Raw genomic sequence first — 21,298 nt, forward strand, 5'->3', positions numbered from 1 at the left:
CAATAATGTATGATAATTATCTAAAAACTTATTTACCACCAAAATGATAAAGAATTTTTATTGAAAAATAAATATTATGTTATCCTAAATGTTATTACCACTGCAATTACACCACCATTAAAATTTCTGAAAGGTTCCTGAAAGATAAAGGTTGCTGTATGTGCAACCATAACTCAAGGTTTACATTTCGTCAGCTGGCCTTGCCTAGATAAAAGGTGATTTCACTGATATGGAATTATTCCTTGAATAGGCTATTTTTATTATAAAGATGTTCCAAAAACATATAAGGTAAAAATGGTTTTATTGCCTTTATTATCAGTTTATTTCATAATGTGAATTTTTTCATGTATGTCGGTGGTTATCACACCTACACCGAGGCTAGCCTACCAATAAACATCACTTAGGATACAAAAAAAATAATGCTTGACTTTAACGGACAATCGGCTTCAACGGATGACCATACCCCACTATTAGTCTCTTCAAGCGAGGTTTCACTCTACATGTTGGTTGATCTTTGTTCAATGATTCTTGAAGCAATTCTATGATCTTCCAAATCTGCTCATTTTGCTACTGCTGCTCCTCCTCTCCCTGTGCAGACATCAAAAGACCACAGATCTGCTTGGAGAACACTGAATATCCACCAAGATCAAGACGAACTACCAATATTCCAAACTTCGCCACACTATAACAACAATCTTGGAGAATTTCCAACAGATTAACGAGTGATTCAGCAGACAATCTTGGAGAACTGCCGACAGATTAACAAGTGATTTAGCAGTTAAGCAAGAAAACAAGCTGTCATGTCATTGTTTCCTTCTTCACTCTCTCACAGGAAGTTTCATCTAATGCATCATAAATTCTGTCAAGGCTACCAAGGGCAACTGAACAAGTAAATCAGTCTTCTGTTTCACACAAAGGCCAAGAAGAAACATTTCCAAAGACTAAAGCTACTTACTGAGCACCAAGGCAAGTGGCAAGAGAAACTAAAAATTGCCTCTCAATGCCAGTATAGGCAGATATGGCAAATGTGCAGTCTTTAAGTGGATCTTGGCCCTTAATAAACTTAGATGGTAAGTGATAATACTCTACATCAACAAGCACTGGTTCCTGAAAAACAGAAAAGATTGGTGAATCATTTACAACCTTTACCATCCATACTATAAACACTTTCATATTTCATCAATGCAGCAGCAGACTGACTCCACAACTGATGTCCTTTCATTGCAATTATTTATTCTTAAGTATTGTTCAAATAATACACATTCAGAAACCTCATGGCAACCCCTTTATTATTAGCATACAACTCTAAAATGCCATCTAATGTTATATGAAAAACTTTAAAAAGTTTCAAATATCATATAGTAAATAATTTATGGTTTTACACAGTCTATTACTATCTACTAGTAGTATGATCGCACATCTCGGCTCAAAGTAAAGTTCTCACCGTTTCTTGTATTGTTTTGGCCCCTTCCACAAAGTACACAGAACAAATTATTCAGAGCTTATTAACAACTTCCTGATGTTATTTATAGGACTTAGTATACTAACTGACATCCATTCTTATCAAATAAATTCCCCCAACCAATCGAACCATGTATAAATCAGTGAAGCAGGATACATGAATCAGTGTAAAATCACTGTTTGCAAGTTATGAGACTAAATGTTTAAACTATGCTGATACAATGAGTATATTTCAAACAGCCAAATTAGTACGAAAATCATGACTCCAACTTCTTGCTGTGACACCATACCTTTCACTTTCCTTTTTACTGATGACTCAGAAGGTGGCTCACAAGGAGAGTGAGGTCATGTGCCAATGAAAATCTACCAAGAGTCTGAGTGGGAGATAAGCTCAGGACCAATTTACTACCAAGCTGACAGCAAAACTACCCAGCTATACCTAGTTTTAGGATGGCAAATTACTAGAATTTCATGATGCATAAAATCTTAATACAGTTATTGCTCTTATTTTTGTTCATAGCACAATTATTATATTTTCTTGAGTGCAATACTGTAATTGAAATTTCTAGCACCCTAATATTGCAGTAGTCAAATCTATTTTCTTCTAGATACAGTCATTCTTTATACCATCCCCCACCAAAATCAATATAGGCAGTTCTTGAGTTACGATGTTTTAGTTGCGATATTTTGAAGTTATGATGGCAATACCAGTTACGATATTTTTGATGTTACGATTATGTTACTGATACAACAAATATTCTAAATCTCATGTGATGGGCTCAAGCAGCAGCGTACGGAAAGATACATCACCCTGAGAGGCTGGGATGTGCGAACCTCTCGCCCTGACCTATCCCTCATTCGTGCTCGCTGCCTACAGAGTAAAGTTGGATCAGTGTTAGTGTGATTTTTTCAGTTTTGAATGGTTTAAAACACAAATTTGTGTAAGATCAGCATGTCTTTCAAATGCCCAAATGAATCTCCTGCTGATGGTGTGACAGAGAGGCATTCCATCACTTAAGAGCAGAAAGTGAAAAAGATCAACCAGCTTTCCGAGGGAAAGGCAGTCACAGTTATCGCATGTGATGAGTATCAATTGCAGCCAACATTATCCACCATCATTAAAGACAAGAAACAGATAATGGACACAGTAGAGGCATTTGCTTTAATACATTCGATGATTATCACAAAGAAGTGGTCAGGGCCTTTGGAAGAAATGGAGCAGTTACTGGTCAAATGGAGAGAGGACCAGATACAGAAGCGTAAACCACTGTCTTTTGACCATTCAAACAAAGGCACGCTTACTTTTCTAGGAACTAAAGAAAACTACAATGATACCCACGACAAAGATTTGTACCAAGTCATGGACTGTTTCAGCATTTCAAAACCCACCATAATTTTCATAAGTGTGAAAATCAGCAGTGAAGCAGCAAGCGCTGATGCCCATCGTAACTAGGGCACTATCAGTACCTTGAATCAGTTTTCCTAAGAAAAATTACTTAGCGAATGTCTAAAAAAAAAAGTGATGGCGACACTGGCACTACAAAGTTCCATATTTAATGAATTGGTCAAACAAGCTTGAAATACCAAACATTTACAGCAATTTATACCTTTTGTTCATGTACTGGACCTGGCATGTGTACTAATGAGGGAGATACCCAAAAAGGTGGGGGGAAAGGATATGCCCCATCACCTGACTTCCCCCACTGGACCTCTTAATCATAAATTATGCACCACTGGTAAAAGACAAGGAGAAGCAGAGGAGGGTTTCCTCCAATATGAAAGATTAAAGTTTGTATATTTAGGAAAATGCAAATTAATAAAAAAAAAAATATTTGGTATTTATTCCTATGGGGACATAAACCTATTGCCTTTCATATCAGAAGACACACTAATTAAGAGGGAGGTACTGTCAAAAGAGAGGGCGAATGTCCTACTGCATCTGTAAAGTAACCCGTTCGGGGGTTGAGACACTGTGTCAGTAAATCTCAAAGAACACAGAACTCCTCCTCTAAGGAAGTAGCATCAGTCAGCACATGTCCCCAATAGGTTAAGGTAAATCTCAAAGAACACAGAACTCCTCCTCTAAGGAAGTAACATCAGTCAGCATATGTCCCCAATAGGTTAAGGGATGGGTTTGGAGATAGCTCTACACACCCGAGTTTCCCCGTTTAAAAGGAACGATGGAGGATCCCATTCTAACACTAATTGAACAGACACTCATAGTATACTTATCTGTCTTCACCTTGGTCCAGCTGGTACTCCAGTACAAAAGTTCCCAATGTGATAGGATGAATGCAGAGGTACCATTCTTATCACCACCCCTCACAACACTACCACAGAACACCCCAACCCAAGTAGTACTTATATGAGAGATGGGGACCCCGTGGGGTCCCAGTAATCACTAATTTCTTGAGCTGCCACCTCAGAACCTAACGAGAATGTATCTAAAGATTTGAGGGTGATATCCCTCAGGTTAAATGAGAAGGTACCAGACATCACCCTCATTACCTGTTGGCTGAGGAGTCCGGAATGCTAGTGAAGATTCAATGCCCTGAAGATCATGAGCACGTGGGTGTGGTGGGGGTCCATCTTTGGCATCCAATGACTCAGGAAATTATTCCCCTTAACCAGAAGGAGACAGTGTTCTTTAATACTTTCTTGTGCTCAGAAAAAAAGACATCTGCACTCCAGACAAAGACTCTTCTCCCTTCATAGATAGTTTTTCAGGGTACAAACTGGGCACATAACATCCCTTCCAGTTCCTCGCCAACAAAATTCCAAGGGGAATGGACTGAGAAAGTCAAATCTTGGAACCAGAACTGAAGGGTTTTGAGTTTGAGCCACAAACTCTGCGACAAACAAGGAGGAGACTGATCTCCATTCTTCAGTGGGTTGGATGAGGTAAGATAGTCCATGCAACTCAACTTTCTTGGCTGATGCAAAGGCCACAAGGAAAACCACTTTCAAGCAATGATTACAATACAAGGTGGTTATCTAGATATTATTTACAGGAACGAATAACTGGACCCTCAAACAAATGATTACAAGTAAAGACCGCTAACAAGTGAACTCAATTCATACTACTGTAATATTGATTGCCTCAGCTTGACTACTTGCAGTGAAGAAAGTTCAATAAAAGGATTTTACAAAGTAAGAATTAATATCACCTGCATATCCAAAAATCTATTTACAAGAAGATGTAGCAAGCACAGAAAAAAGAAGCAAAGTATTGGTATACAAAATAAGACCAGAAACAAGTTACAAAGGCGAGGAGATGCATAAAAAATCTCATGAAATATAACAAACACTTAGCAGCAATGTGCAAAGCAAGTACAGTAGCAAATTTGGACTAGTGCAGGGCAGTGGGTTACCTAGTGTACATCTGCCGTACGAACTTCCTTTAATGTTCTCCTGTATTTGTTTCTTTTTTTGTTTACTGAGGCCAATCTTTTATAGATGTGATGTGTTAAGAGCAAGGATAAAGAAAAAAAAATCTTAGTTAATGGTTCTTCATGACAAACTAATGATCTCTTCCTTTTCACCATGTTATCCTGGAACAAGCCTTCAGTCATTTGACTCCATTTTACTCAAACCCTTTCAGAGACCTATGGATTGCCCAGGGGTTGGGGTAATTTATATATAAATCATTACAGATTAAAATACGTGGTAATTGCTAATAATTTACATTATGCCTCATGCTTTTGACCTTCCACTGGTTTTCCCTTCTAAGGCAGAACTGCAGTACCTATCCTGGCACAGAGGAGCAATTTTAGTAAACTTCTCAATCAAATCTGCATTTGAAATTTTGAAAATCAAAACATTATACCATGCATGTATATAATACCGAAAAGAAATACTTACAGCATTTTTTTCTTCATCAAAGCAGTCTTCCAGAAATTGGTGGGTTACAATTTCTTTCGCTTTTCCATGAACTGCACCAGTTCCTTCATGATCTGTGATAGAGTAATCAACCTTCCCTTCATAATCCAAAGAGACTTCCTCTCCACCATGGTCTCTTATGGCAGTAACAAAATCTTCAAGGAATTTCTGACTGTAGCCTGTTATTGTGAAAAGTTTACCTGAAAGAAAAAATTCATCAACTGCACCTTCTTTTTAGTACAATAACTACTAAACAATCCTGACTTTGTTTTTCCTAAAATTATTGCCTGAGCTTCCCAAGTATCTTCAAAGTTACCAATATACCTTAAAAACTCATATTTGTTCACAAGAAAATCTTAGGTTTGTTAAATTATTCTTTTCCATCCTTAGAACAACTTCCTGGTTCTTTGTCCAAAATCTCATCCAGCTAACGTTAAAGAAAAAATAAAATACTGTCAAGAGGCTGGTTTCAATAGCTGCCAGCATAACAACTGTTCAACTAACACAAAATGCACATCCATTTAAACCACTATACCATATAGTTCCAAATTTTGGATGAAGTGGGAAAAACAAGCACAATAAGAGTAATGTTACTAAAGCCACCAAAGTATAAGATTAAAATCTGTATTATTACCAGTATTAAACACAGACGATGTTAATCAAATATGGCAAAACATAAAAAATAGCTAAAATAGTAACTATACATATAGTTGATGCACCTCTTAAACAACTATATTATGAAAATTTTAAGACAACTCTAAAAATGATAAGATTTTGCTTTGGAAACAATACAAACCCAACTAATTTTCAGAATTTGCACTATTCATCTAGATTTGACATTCCTTTGACTGACACCATTATTATCAAGGTAAGATTCTTCTAATTCACAGAAAAATTAATGACTAAAATTTAAGACAGAAACCAAGGGTAATGAAAAATAATTGCTTATTCTTATTATTCAGAACATGAACCCTATTCATATGGAACAAGCCCACAGCAGCCATTGACTTGAAATTCAAGTTTTCAATGAATATGGTGTTCATTTGAAAGAAGTACCAGAAGGTAACAGGAAATATAAAAAGAGATCGGTTATTAGAAAAGAAAAAATAAATAAATTACCATATAAATAGATAAAAATGTAAGTATATTATTAAAATACAAGGAGAATTGTTTTAGGATAATTAAGCATTGCATCTCTGCTTGAACCTTTGAAGCTCCAATTGCACAACATCCTCAAGGAGGTTGTTCCACAGTCCCAATGTGTGAGAAATAAAGGACCTCTGGAACTGAGAAGTTTGGCATTGCTGCCGTTCAGCATATCTGGTTGCTCTCGGCAGGAAAAAAGGATCAGGGAACAATTGTGAATGTGAAAGATCTATTGTCAGAATACAACTTATGAAAAATTGACAAACAAGAGACCATCCATCGATGGTCAAGTCATAACTGCTAATGTTAGGATACAGAAACCTTGTAATTAACTCACATTGTCTTTATACTGTTTTTATAAAATTACAATAGTTTTGATTCAGGTTCTGTCCATTTAGATATTTATTAAACCTGCCACTCAAAAGCACCTAATACTCTCCAGTGGAAATATTTTACATACACAGAGATACAATGAGTCTGCAATGTGTGAATATTTTTCTTATGCTAAGTTGTCCTGAAAGGATATAGTGTACTTCCAAAAAGTATACCTCATTTACATGAATAAAAGTCTGGTAACAAATACACAAAATTAAATATATCTAAAGTCCCAAGAAGTGCTAAAAATACAGTGAAAATCTAAGAATCTATTACCGATCCAAAAATTTGTAATTCTACAGGGAACCATTTCATGCCAGGATAATATCTAGGAATTGTACTTACTTGGGAATCAGAAAAGGGGAACATTTTCTGATGTTCCAAAGGCACTAAAAATGAATACAAAATATAAAAATATATTGCCAATCTACATTTTTAATTCTCCACTGAATAACCAATACATACCGTGAAAAATACCAGGAATTGTACTTTGTTGAGAGTCAGGAAAGGAGGACATATTCAGTGTTTCCTCTGCAGCATTTTCTCCTGGTTGCTTTAGATACTTTTTCATTAAATCCTCATCAACAAAGGTTTCATTATTACTGTCTGGAAGCATTTTCCGATTTTCCGAGAGCGATGACTTCCTAGAAGTAGTTTCGGGTTTCTTCGGTGATGCTTGAGTGCCTTGTGCATATGAAAATGGGCCTTCATCTGCAGGTTTTTGGAGTTTTATGCTCTCAGTGATCCAGTCTCCATATACAACATGGGGTTTTGAGTTCCATGACAAAATAGTGTTCATATGGTCCTCCACAACTTTTCCTATCAAACAAGAGCAACATTAGTCTAACATCAATGCACAGTAAAAAATACTACAAAAAAAGAAAATGTCAAATCCAAACATGAGTACTAGACCAACAAGACAAGTTACATGCTAAGAGTTCTAAAAAAGTATAGAAACAAACATAATAACACAAATTTCATAACTGTGCTTTGTATGTTTCATTATCTACTACTATGGCTTCATGTTATCTTTAAAGCTTAAACTTTAGTAAAATGCAATAGGATTTACAACTCACTACAGATTAGTTAGTTTTTAAAGACCACATTCACGGTCTTCGTGAATCTTGGACGCTTTATTCCCCAATCAAAAGAGGAAGATTCTCCAGAAGTTAGAGAACTGCACATCATGCACCCCATGGACCCTAGGTTTCAGGCAAGTATATGCCTTGTTTCTCATGAAGTCTAGGCTACAGATGTAAGCAATCAAAGGTGTTGGGATGCAACACATCTGAGGTAAATGGTGGGTTTTTAAAATAAAAATTTCATTTGCAAATAAAAAAAATTTCTTTCACAAACCCATCACTCATATAATCTATATTCCAATTAACCCTTAAACGCCTACTGGGCGTATCATAAATCAACTAAAATTGTCTGTTGGGTGCCAACTGGACGTACCATACGTCGACTACAAAAATTTCAACCTTCGGTCAACTTTGACTCGACGAAATTGTCGAAAAAATGCAATTGTAAGCTAAAACTCTTACATTCTAGTAATATTCAATCATGTACCTTCATTTTACAACAAATTGGAAGTCTCTAGCACAATATTTCGATTTATGGTGAATTTTTGAAAAAACTTTTTCTTATTCCAAGCACGGTAACTCGGTCGAAAATTTCAGAAATTTTTCGTCATTTTGTCATAATTTTTGCACTGTTCTATATTAGCCGTTACATAAAGTTTTATATATGAAAATGTGTGCAATTTCATGTAAAATACAGCAAAATACAACCCATGGTTGTAGCTTTTATCAGTTTGGAAATATTTTCATATAAACCACGATAACTGCCAAAATTTCAACCTTCTGTCAACTTTGACTCGATAAGTTGAAATGGTAAAAACGCAATTTTTGTAAGCTAAAACTCTTACATTCTAGTAATATTCAATCATTTACCTTCATTTTGCAACCAATTGGAAGTCTCTAGCACAATATTTCGATTTATGGTGAATTTTTGAAAAAAACTTTTTCCTTACGTCCACGCCAGAAATTCTTTCGTCATGTTGTCGTAATGTTTGCTTCATTTTATATTAGTCGTTACATAAAGTTTTATATATGGAAATGTGCGCAATTTCATGTAGAATACAACAGAACATAACTCATGGTTGTAGCTTTTATCAGTTTTGAAATATTTTCATATAAATCACGATAACTGCCAAAATTTCAACCTTCGTCAACTTTAACTTTCGACCAAATGGTCAAAAACGCAATTATAAGCTAAAAACTCTTACATTCTAGTAATATTCAATCATGTACCTTCATTTTGCAACAAACTGGAAGTCTCTAGCACAATATTTCAATTTATAGTGAATTTCTGAAAAAAAAAAAAAAAAAAAAAAAAAAAAACTTTTCCTTACGCTCTGCGCGTGGTAACTCGGCCGAACATCTCAGAAATTCTTTCGCTCACGTTGTCGTAATGTTTGCATCGTTTTACATTAGTCGTTACATAAACTTTTATATATGAAAATGTGCGCAATTTCATATAGAATACAACAGAAGATAGCTCATGGTTGTAGCTTTATCAGTTTTGAAATATTTTCACATAAATCACGATAACTGCCAAAATTTCAACCTTCGGTCAACTTTAACTCGAACGAAATGGTAAAAAACGCAATTGTAAGCTAAACCTCTTACATTCTAGTAATATTCAATCGTTTTACCTTCATTTTGCGATAAATTGGAAGTCTCTAGCACAATATTTCGATTTATGGTGAATTTTTGAAAAAACATTTTCCTTACGCCTTGCGGGTAACTCGGCCGAACATCTCAGAAATTTTTTCTTCCACGTTGTCGTAATATTTTCACCGTTTTTATATTAGTCGTTACATAAAGTTTTATATATGAAAATGTGTGCAATTTCATGCACAATACAACAGAAAATAACTCATGGTTGTAGCTTTTATCAGTTTTGAAATATTTTCATATAAATCACAATAAATAGAAAAATTCGACTTTCGGTCAACTTTAACTCGACCGAAATGGTCTAAAACTGCAATTGTAAGCTAAAACACTTACAGTCTAGTAATATTCAATCAATTAGCTTCATTTTTCAACAAACGGGAAGTCTCTAGCACAATATTTCAAGTTATGGTGAACTTTTGAAAAAACATTTTTTTAAATCCAGCGTTATTTAATTCATGCATCATTTTGTGATAATATTTTTCTGTGTTGCTTTGATCGTTTTACAATTTGTTATATACCAAAACCATCGCAATTTAGTGTACAATACAAAGAAAAACAAAATAACCCGTTGGCTTTTAACCGTTTTGCTCACAGTGCGATTTGTATAAAATTATATATGAAAAATTTTTTTTTGCGCTGTCATATATTTCAATATTTATATATGATAATGATATTTTTTCATTTCTGATGGTTGCATACTAAACTTCAGGCAATGAAAAAAGGAGCCAAAAATGAACTCTTAATCTTAAAAACTAAGTGTGCTGTGATTTTTTGAAAAAAACTTTTTTTCCGCTTCGGTGCTAATTCACCGAACGCCGCCGGCATACGGGAGACGTTTTTGTAAATAGAGGTTCGGTGTTTAAGGGTTAAAGGAAGGAATGTGCTACTGAGGAAAAACTTTAGAACTAGATTACTGGAATAAACTGTGCAATTCAAAGCTCATGGGACTGATATTAACACAGGCCCCTGAGACTATAAAGTGAAAAGGGAATCATATTGTAAGGTCAAAACCCTGGTACGGATATTAAACAAAGAGGGCAATGATTACAAATCCAAAAAGAACTATAAGAGAAAAATAGCAGATGGCTTACTTACCACATGTAGCAGCAAATACTGTACTTTTGACTATTCATGCCCTGAAGGGCATCATCATACAACAGAAATGACGTTAAAGATGAATAAACATTTTACTTTCACATGACACAGGTACCAAAAAACTTTTAACACTGGAACTGATGAGACAAAACCTGGACTTGAGAATAATGTCTGAGTCCTATCTTTGTGGATGAGTTAGGTCCCATGCAGTTAATACAACTATCAGAAAATTAGTAACCTCAGGTATGCATTAAAGTCCGGAATTCAAAGATGACCTGGGAAACCTAGCATTGACCTTACAGGAACAAAAGGTGCTGATGTTCTGTTAATGATGGTTATTACTAAGAAGTTTCTCAAGACCAATGTGATTATATGTTAGTTTTAGAAGTCTAATCATTATTATTTTATTTCTATTTTCTGCATTAATGAAATGGTATGGTGTTACGAAATGTATAAAAAGCACATTTAATTTTATAAGATTTTTTATAGCAAAATGATATTTTAATGATAAAATAAAGTTTGTTCATACTTACCTGGCAGATATATATATAGCTGTATTCTCTGTTAGTCCGACAGAATTTCAAAACTTACGACACACGCAGTGGGGAGATCAGGTGGTTAGTACCCATTCCCGCCGCTGGGAGGCGGGTATCAGGAACCATTCCCATTTTCTATTCAGATTTTCTAGTGCCACTGTCTCCTGAGGGGAGGTGGCGGGCACTATGAATATATATATCTGCCAGGTAAGTATGAACAAACTTTATTTTATCATTAAAATATCATTTTGTTCATGAAACTTACCTGTCAGATATATATATAGCTGAATACCACCATTGGAGTGGGTACAGACAGAATAGGATTTGGAAAAACACACTACAAGTAGGTGAAAGATATTTTGTTCTTACCTGTTAGCATAGCTGACTTCGTGATTACTGTCACCCAAGTCCGCTTCTGCTTAACTAGAGTCTCCAGCAAGGGTGTGACCTGTATAGCTGGTGAGTTCTAGATGATCTGTCAACGGGACGTGACCACAGTGTGACAAGACCATATTGACCATACAATGAGGGCAAACGAAGCAAAACCAACCACCTGACCAAGCCTAACTAAGTTAGGATAACGCAACTAAAGCTAACGATTGGGAAGTCCGCCACAGGCAGTCGACCCAACAACCGCAAAAAAACACTATCCAACCATTTTCTATAGGATAGGATGAGTGTCATCCCCTGCCCCCAGGAAAGTATCTGCGGAAACGTATGGTCCTAGCGAGAAGCAGTTCTCATATGTCGTCTTCACATCTCTCAGGTAGTGTGGAATTAACACAGAGTTGCTCCACAAAATGTGGCACCCAGAATGTTGCTGAGTGACATATTTTTCTGAAAAGCCACTGAAGTCGCAACCGCCCTCACCTCGTGAGCATTGACTTTCAGAAGTTTCAAATCAGAGTCTTGACAGGATGAATGGGCTTTAATATTCGTATCTCTCAGAAAGAAAGCCAGAGCATTCTTTTTGACATAGGTAAGTCCGGTCTCTTTACGGAACACCATAAACTATCTGAGGGACCTCGACTTTCCTTCGTCTTGTCTAAGTAGACTTTGAGAGCCTAACAGGGCAAAGGACTCTCTGGCTCTTGAATAAGGATTTCAGCCATACCCTTGATTTGAAACTCTTGGGCCAAGGGTTAGACGGGCTTTCATTTTTCGCTAAAAGGAAGGGCTTAAGGAACAAACCGCGTTATGCCCTTTAAAGCCTATATGCCTACTAAAGGCTTGCAGTTCACTAACCCTCTTTGCCGTTGCTAGAGCGGTTAGAAAAATAGTCTTCCTAGTAATGTTCCTCAATGACGCAGAACGAAGAGGCTCAAACGAACTGGACATGAGGAACCGAAGCACAACATCCAAATTCCAAGAAGGAGTCTCAGCCGAGGCACCTTCGAGGTTTCAAAGGATCTGAAGAGATCGTGAAGGTCTCTGTTGTTAGACAGATCCAAGTCTCTATGCCTAAAAACAGATGAAAGCATGCTTCTATACCCCTTTATAGTCGAGACTGCAAGTTTCACATCACTCCTCAGAAATAAGAGGAAGTCTGCTATCTGGCTCACAGAGGTCGTGGTGGAGGAAATGCCCTTCTTTCTACACCATCTCCAAAACGGTCCACCGATTGGTACAAATTGCTGGAAGAGAGTCTTTCTCGCCCTGGCAATAGCTTTCGCCACTGGTCTAGAAAAACCTCTCGCTCTGGCCAGCTTCTCGATAGTCTGAATGCAGTCAGACACAGAGCGGGGAGGTTTTGTGGTACCCTCTCGAAGTGGGGTTGTCTGAGTAGATCGACTCTCATGGGCAGAGATCTCGGAAAGTCTACTAGGAAGGACATGACCTCTGTGAACCATTCCTCGAAAGGCCAAAATGGGGCGATCAACGTCATCCTCGTCCCTTCCGACGACGCGCAAACTTTCTGATGACTTCCCGATGATTTTGTACGGAGGAAAGGCATACACGTCCATCCCGACCAATCCCAAAGAAGAGCGTCCACTGAGAGAGCTCCTGGGTCGAGAACAGGGAGCAGTAAAGAGGAAGTCTCTTCGTCTTGGAGGTTGCGAAGAGATCTACCAAGGGGACGCCCCCAAAGCTTCCACAGTCCTTGACACACCTCTTGGTGTAGGATCCATTGGTCGGGAGCAGTTGTCGCTGCCGACTTAGAAGATCCGCGACGGACGTTCTCACGCCTGCAACAAACCTCGTGAGGATCGTAATATTTCGGGCCTGTGCCCACAGAAGAATGTCCTTGCTAAGGCTTAACAGGGACCGAGTGAGTTCCCCCTGTTTCTTGAGGTATGAAAGGGCCGTGGTGTTGTCCGAAGTTGATCTGGACAACTCGGTTCGAGACTTCGCTCCTCGAAGAAAGAAGGGCCAACTGAATCGCCCCCAATTCTTTGAGGTTTATGTGCCAGGACACCTGTTCCCCTCTCCAGGTGCCCGACACTTCTTCCCTCCCCAGTGTTGCTCCCCACCCCGAAATGGACGCGTCGGAAAACAACACTAGGTCGGGGTTCTGAAGTTGAAGAGAAAGGCCTTCTGCCAACTTCGAAGGATCGAGCCACCACCCAAAGGTGATTCTTTACCTTTGGCGAGATACTCAGAGAAGCTTCCAGATTCTCCTTGTCGTGCCAGTTCTCTGCAAGGAAGAATTGAAGCGGTCTGAGGTGCAGTCTCCCCAGGAAACAAACTTCTCCAGTGATGAAATGGTCCCCAGCAGACTCATCCATTCCCTCACCGAGCATGTTTCTTTCCTCAGGAAGGCTGAAACTTTTTCTAAACACTGAAGTTGTCTTTCTTGAGACGGAAAAAAAAAGCCACTGAATCCATCTGAATCCCCAGATAAAGCGATGGACTGAGTCGGGTCAGATGGGACTTTTGAAATTCACCAGAAGTCCCAGGGACTTCCATAGGTCAAAGTCAGGTGAAGATCCTCCAGACACCTTGTCATTGACGAGGCTCGAATGAGCCAATCGTCCAAATAAAGGGAGATTCTTATTCCTCCAAGGCGAAGCCATCTTGCAACATTCCTCATCAAGATCGTGAAAACCATAGGAGCTGTGCTGAGCCCGAAGCAAAGGGCCCTGAACTGGAATACCTGTCCCCGCAGGACAAATCTCAGGTATTTCCTCGATAGAGGATGTATAGGGACGTGAAAATAGGCGTCCTGGAGATCGAGAGAAACCATCCAGTCGCCTGGTCTTAGGGGCTCCCATGACCGACTGGGACGTCTCCATTACGAACTTTTCCTTCAGAACGAAATGGTTCAACTTGCTGGCGTCCAGAACTGGTCTCCAACCCCTGACTGCTTCGGAACCAGAAACAGCCTGTTGTAAAAGCCAGGGGATTGTAAATCCGAGACTTGCTCCACAAGCCTCTTCTCGAGCATTTGATCGAGCAGGTTGAAGAGAATTTGTTGTTTCTCCTGATGATAGGATGGCGACAGATCTATGGGGAATCGTAGTCAATGGAGGCAACACGAGGAATGGGATCTTGTATCCCTTTTCGATGACTTGGAGGGACCAGCTGTCCGTCCTCTCTCTCCAGGCTTTGCAAAAGAAAGGAGCCTGGCTCCTACCGGTGTCTGAAGGTTTAAGGAGTCATTTCTTGCCCCTGGTCTTAGAAGGGGCTCTACCTCTTGAGGGACCTCTGCCTCGAAAGGCGATCTATCTAGGAAGATCTTCCCACGAAAGGGCTTTGAATCTTGGAAGTCTGTCCAAGGGAAGAAGTCGAAGGGGCTGCAGGACGTCTAGAAGACTGGGCCAGGAGGTCCTGAGTAGCCTCTCTTGCAATGTGGAGGCCATATCCTTGACTAAGGGTTGGGGAAAAAGATGGCTAGAAAGCGGAGCGAACAACAATTCTGCCTTCTGAGTAGGAGAGACCGACTTGCCGTGAAGTTGCAGTAAATGGCTCTCTTCTTTAAAAGGCCCGCACAGAAATGGGCAGCCAGTTCTTCGGAGCCATCCTAACCGCCTTGTCCATACAGGATAGGACACTAAACAAGTCTCCCAGGCTAATGGAGTCAGGGCTCGAGCCTGCAAATCCAAGACTCCCAGGCACCAGTCCAAAAGTTAAAAACTTCTAAGGACCTGAAAAGGCCTTTCAGATGGTGATCAATCTCAGATAAAGACCAGGACACCTTAGCTGAAGAAAGGAGAGACCTTCTGGGAGCGTCCACAAGGCTGGCAAAATCCTTGGGAAGAGGAAGGAACTCTCCAACCAACCTCCTCTCCTGTCTCGTACCAAATTCCTGCTTTTCCACTCAATCTTGATGGAGGTAGGGCGAAAGAAGTCTTGCACTGAGCCTTCCTGGAGTCCATCCACTCTTGAACCTTGCTAAAGGCCCTCTTCGTAGAGAGAAGCGTAGCCATCTTCACAAAACCAGAAGACTTTTGTGACTTAGGACGAGGTAAGCTGCGAGGGGAGGCGAGGAGCAGAGGGTTGAAACTTGTCCCCAAACAAGTCTTTCAGCAGCCTAGTTAAGACTTGGTAGTCTGCAGAAGCTGAAGAAGAAGATGTCTGATCCTCAACTGCAGGATCCGAAGCGCAAGAAAGCTCTCCTTCTTCCACAGGAGCAACGGAAGGGGCAGGAGAAGAACCGGAAGGACGAAGTCCTTGCAGACCAACATGCAAAAGGGACTTCTGCTTGGAAGAAGTCGAGAGGAGTCACGAAAGTCACGAGCAGAAGAATCAAAATGAGAGTCTCGACGGCGGAGTTCCCCCCTTCCTGACGAGAATCCCGGCGAAGCTTCTTGACGGCCGATCCGGCGAGAGTCCTGGTGAGTGCGGCAGCGAGGAGGCGTCAGTGCCTCGCAGCAAGAAGGCAGCGCCGTGCGAGCAGCAAGGAGGCGTCTTGCGAAACTGCTACAGGAGGCGTCCTGACGAGCAGCCAGGGAGGCGTCAGCGACGAGCAGCAAGGGAGGCGTCATGTCGAGCAGCAAGGAGGCGTCCTGTCGAGCAGCATGAGAAGCGTCAGGCCAGCAGCATGAAGCGCCACGCTTAGCAGCATGAAGCGCCACGCTTGGCAGCATGAGAAGCGTCATGACGAGAAACAAGAGGGTCGTGAGCGGCGTCAAGCCTGGCAGCGTGAAGCGTATCAAGCGGAAATTGCGATCCCTGCCAAGACCAGTAAAACGCTGAGCAACAGGACTTCTAGCGGGCGAAGCATGACGAGACGCAGACGAGCGAGAGAAGGAGAAGGGGGAAGGTTTAGACCTCTTGATCGGCAGCGGGGAATCCTTTTCGACGACGACACGAACCCGGTCTCCTTCTGGGCCATTAAAAAGCCAATTGCTCCTGCATGCCAAGGAGCAGCTTACAGTAGGAGAAGATTCTACTTCAGGAGAAGGACTGATCCTATGAGAAGAAGAGGGGCAAGGAGGCGCCTTCTTGCTTCTCACAGGAAGCAACAGCCTTCTTTCTGGAGCGGCGGAGGCGCTCAAAAGCGTCATCGTCCGATGGCGTCCTGGTCCTCTTCTGCGGTGGGATGGCGTCAAAATCCTCCCGGAGAAGAGCCAAGAAGCGTCACGAGAAAAAGGACGTGGCGTCCCCCCTTGAAGCTTCTCTTCAAAGGGCGAGAATCGAGATTTCCATTCCCGGACGCGGGGAGGAGGAATCGGGGAAGAGAAGCAATCCTAGGATTCGTGCCGTGCACGATCCTTGGCAGCCTGGGAAGCGTCATCAGGACATGCGAAGGGGCGCCAGATCGGGGGGGTCCGGCGTAACCCTCTTGCGGCTTTCGACTTGCCCACTCCCTGAGTCCTGGGAGTCCGACAGAGGTCTAGACCTAGAGGCGTTATGCACGGCCCGATCTGACGCCCCCTCCACAACACTAGGGGGACGGACACTATCACTGCACTTCACAGCACTTTGAAGAGCGGCATATTAGCTTCCAAGGGAATGGAAGACATAATAATCGCCAGGGCATCACCATCCGCAGACACAACCCCAGGGTTGGGGCAACACCACAGGGTTAGGGAAGAGCTACGTCTACAGGAGGGTTAACAGGTGAAAGCACACTACCTGACTCCTACCACTTCTGGAGGAAGACCTCCTGAGCCTATCTCGCCTAGCTTTCTCACATAAGAATCATAAGTCCTCCAACTAGCATCAGACAAAGATTCACACTCCTTGCATCGGTCATTCAACAAACAAACATGTCCTCTACAACCCGAGCATACAGTGTGAGGATCTACCGAAATTTTCGGTAGCCTCACCTTACAGTCTTGCACACGGCAAACTCGATAACTAGAAGAACTAGATTCAGACATCTTACTCCCAGGAAAAAACAAAGCCAAATCCAAAACAATCCACAATAGCGTATGCCTAGCCACAAGTCCAAGTCAAAAAACCAAAAATCAAACCAATACTCAAGTGACAATCAAGTTTTATCCGAAATCCAAGACGGAGGTACTGAAAACAAGTGTTGACAGTACCGGCGACAGAGAAAATCTGAATAGAAAATGGGAATGGTTCCTGATACCCGCCTCCCAGAAGCGGGAATGGTACTAACCACCTGATCTCCCCACTGCGTGTGTCGTAAGTTTTGAAATTCTGTCGGACTAACAGAGAATACACAGCTATATATATATCTGACAGGTAAGTTTCATGAACAAAACATTCTTTATGTTTAAAAGTATCTGTTCATTGTGACGTCATAGGACAGCAAATGGCGGGAGGGAGCAAAATGTAAACAAATGCAGGCGGGAGTGTTGAAAAGACTGTGGTGTGGTAGAGAGAGCTCTCTGATGATTAGGTTGTCAATTTTGGGTTGTAAGTCTGTTTTGTGGTTTTTTGTAGTCATAAGCTGGATTATAAAAGAAGAACAACATGAACAGGTGGGTGGACTGCCTACTTGTAGCATTTTTGGACAGGTTAGGCTAGAAAAACTTTCAAGTGGTAGCAGAACATGGTTGGTTAAAAATGAATGGATCTGATGGAAGAGACTGTCCGAGATTTAGCGGGACAGGGCGATTACAAAGGATGGAGAGGACAAGTCGAAGCTTGGCTTGTGGTATGTGGAGAAGTAGTGAAATATCTGGAGATAGAGATAAGAATGAGCTTAAAAGGAAAAGCTTTATAAGTAACAAAAGGAATAGATAGAGATGAACTTACGGATAAAGAGGGTTCAAAGGTAATCCTCTCCAAGCTAGATGAAGTGTATCTAAAAGATACACTAATGGAAAATTACAGTGAAATGAAAAACTATTTCAAAATAAGGAGAGAATCTAGTGAAAAGATGAGAGATTTTATAATTAGGTATGAAAAGGCAGAGTCAGTGTGTAGCAGAGCGATAGGGAAAAGCATGCTTGAAGGGGAACCAAGCAAAAGGTTTTCATGTACTAGAACAAGCGAACCTCACAGAAAACAAAAACAAATGGTATTAGCAGCTTATGGTCAAGGAAAGTTGGAATACAAAACAGTGTCACAGATAACCAAAGGAATATCTGAGGAATTAGGGAATAAAGAGGAGGGGGAATGGTTGGGATCAGAAGGCTATGTGAATTTTGGGAGAAAGAGGGTAAACCAAAGATATCAGGGAAAAGTGAGTCAAGGTAGAGGCGGAAGAAATCCCATAAATAGAGAAGGAAAAGTAACACTGTGTGCAATATGCACAACAGAATGGCATTGGGCTAGAGAATGTCCTCAAAATTTTAAAAATAAGAAATCAGAAACTGGACAAGAAGAAAGTTTATATAGGAGAAGTTAGCAAAATAGAGGAAGACTCTTGGGAAGAGGTTGATGCAATTTTAGACACAGGATGTAAATCAACAGTTTGTGGGGAATTGTGAATAGCATGCACTGTCGTGGGTTTGAATCAGGAAGAGTTGAGAAAAATGAATGATACTAAGAATAAAAGTATTAGGGAAATGAAGGTAAAGTTAAGAGGAGACAAACAGGGCCACTTAAGAATATCAATTTTGAAGAGGAAGGTAGAAGAAAAACTGTTACTGGAGGGATGGAAGGGAAAGAGTCTAAGGGAAATTAAAGGTGCAAAGATGAAGTTACTTCTACAATTTGGTCACGGAAGTGGAGATAAAATATGAAAGCTAACAGAAGAAGCACAGTGGAGTGATAGTTTGTGAGAGAAAGAAAAAGAGGAAATAAAAAAGTTACTAAAAGACTTAATTGCAAGTTGTGAGGTATGTAAAAGATACAAAAAGAAACCCAGCTAAAAACATTTAATGAAGTTGCAGCAATGGATGTGGGAGAGATAGAAGAAAGTTCTTGGTAATGGTAGATATGGCAACGAGGTATCGTCAGACTTTTTGGATAAAAGACATGAAACCAAAAACTATTATAAAGTCAGTTTTTGACGAGTGGTTTGCTATGTTTGGAGTGCCTTCTAAAATATTATCAGACAACGGGGGAGAATTTCAAAATGAAAAAGTAAGGAGGATGGCAAAAAGATGGAATATTAAAGTATTGGCCACAGCATCTGAATCTCCATGAAGCAATGGAATGTGTGAAAAGATGGTATGCATACTCAAAAGAAAGCTTAAGATAGATGAAAGATGATGAAGAAGTGGATTGGTCCATAGCATTAAGATGGCTAGTGAGTGCTAGGAACTGCTTAATAAATAATGGTTGCTTCTCCCCTAACCAATTAGTATTTGGAAAAAGCCCTTCTTTGCCAAATTTAATGGGAGAAGAAAGTTCAAGTCCTGCAAGCAGAGTGAAAGGTACAGAGGAAAGCATAGTAAGGGATACACTGAATGCAACACATAAGACCAGAGAAGTGTTTATCAAAAATGAGTCTTGTAATAAAATAAGAACTGCTTTAAGCAAAAATGTCAGAGAACATAAATTTGAAGAAGCAGTAGTGGGAGATAAGGTATTCTATAAGAGAGAAAATGAAAATGAATCGAGAGGACCTGCTCAGGTAGTGGGAGTATCAGGTAAAACAGGAGTGGTTAAACATGGGGATTCTAAGAGAAGTAACCAGAATACATGTTACTAGGATTCAAACTATCACCAGAAAAAGAAAAGATACCTAAAATAGATAACACACACACACTGTGATGGATGAATCCTGTGCATCGAAGGATGGGAATATAGATGGGCAGGAAGGAAAGATCATAATGGACTGAAGAAGGAATGCAGATATAGAACAGCCTATAGAAAGAGATTTAGCAGAGGAAATATTGGAAGATGAAGGGAAAAGTAAGGTAACAGAAGGTGAGTTAATAGAAGAGATACCCAAATTCAAAAAGGGAAATAAGTTGGAGCTATAAACAAAAATACAGAACAGGTAGAAGAATGGACTATATTAAGTCTTGCATGAAAAAGATCTAGCAAATCTTGGGCTGATTCGTACAATGTAGAAGACTCACAGTCAGGTGACAAGGGATGGATTAACTCAAGAGATTATAGTCATGTAGAAAAAATTGAACATGAAGAAGAGGTTTTGCTAGGATTTGAAAATAGAAGCATAATTAAAGCTAAAAAAAAAAAAGAACTGCAAAGTTGGAGGGAAAACAAGGTATATGAGGAGGTAAATGACGGACAAAAAGCTATATCCACAAGATGGATAGTAACTGAAAAGGTAAAAGGGGGGAAAAAGATATGTAAAGCAAGATTGGTAGCTAGAGGTTTTGAAGAAGAAATGGACTAATGGGAAAAAGACGCTCCTACACGCACTGCCAAAATTGTAAAATTTTTTTTGATTAATAAAATTGAAAGATTGGAATTGTTATACATTAGATGTAAAAACTGTGTATCTACAAGGTGATGAAATACGAGATGTATATTTACAACCACCCAGTGAAGATGGTTGAAGTGGGCTCAAGGATGCAGCAAAGGCATGGTATTGTAAGGTGGTAAAAGTGGTGGAGGAGCTTGAAGGCAAGAGAAGTAGATTAGAACCTAATATATTCTTTTGGAGGAAAGACAATAAATTGAATGGTATTTTATATACACATGTAGATGATTTTTGCTATGGAGGAACTGAAGGATTTTTAAAGGAAACAATTGGGAAATTGAAAGGAAAACTGCAAGTAGGAGAACAAGAAAGTAAAAGTTTTAAGTATGTAAGAGTAATAGTAGAGCATAAGGAAAATGGGATTTGTCTTA

The 21,298-nt window shown here is 39.9% G+C and overlaps 1 protein-coding gene across 6 annotated transcripts in view; it reads right to left on the bottom strand.

Annotated features, from left to right (window-relative positions):
• mus101 (mutagen-sensitive 101) overlaps positions 1-21,298 on the bottom strand; it is a 106,760-nt gene that overhangs the window by 52,879 nt on the left and 32,583 nt on the right. For all 6 annotated transcript variants that reach the window (XR_010851375.1, XR_010851374.1, XM_067094902.1 and 3 more), the window contains 3 exons: positions 7,327-7,680; positions 5,323-5,540; positions 956-1,107 (listed from right to left, as the gene is read on the bottom strand). Coding sequence is in view for 4 of the 6 variants with exons in the window: in XM_067094902.1 (XP_066951003.1) it covers positions 956-1,107; positions 5,323-5,540; positions 7,327-7,680 (724 nt within the window). In the remaining 2 variants the exon portion in view is untranslated. The remainder of the gene's footprint in view (positions 1-955; positions 1,108-5,322; positions 5,541-7,326; positions 7,681-21,298) is intronic.

Source organism: Macrobrachium rosenbergii, chromosome 51 (assembly GCF_040412425.1).
Source record: "Macrobrachium rosenbergii isolate ZJJX-2024 chromosome 51, ASM4041242v1, whole genome shotgun sequence".
Lineage (NCBI taxonomy): Eukaryota > Metazoa > Arthropoda > Malacostraca > Decapoda > Palaemonidae > Macrobrachium > Macrobrachium rosenbergii.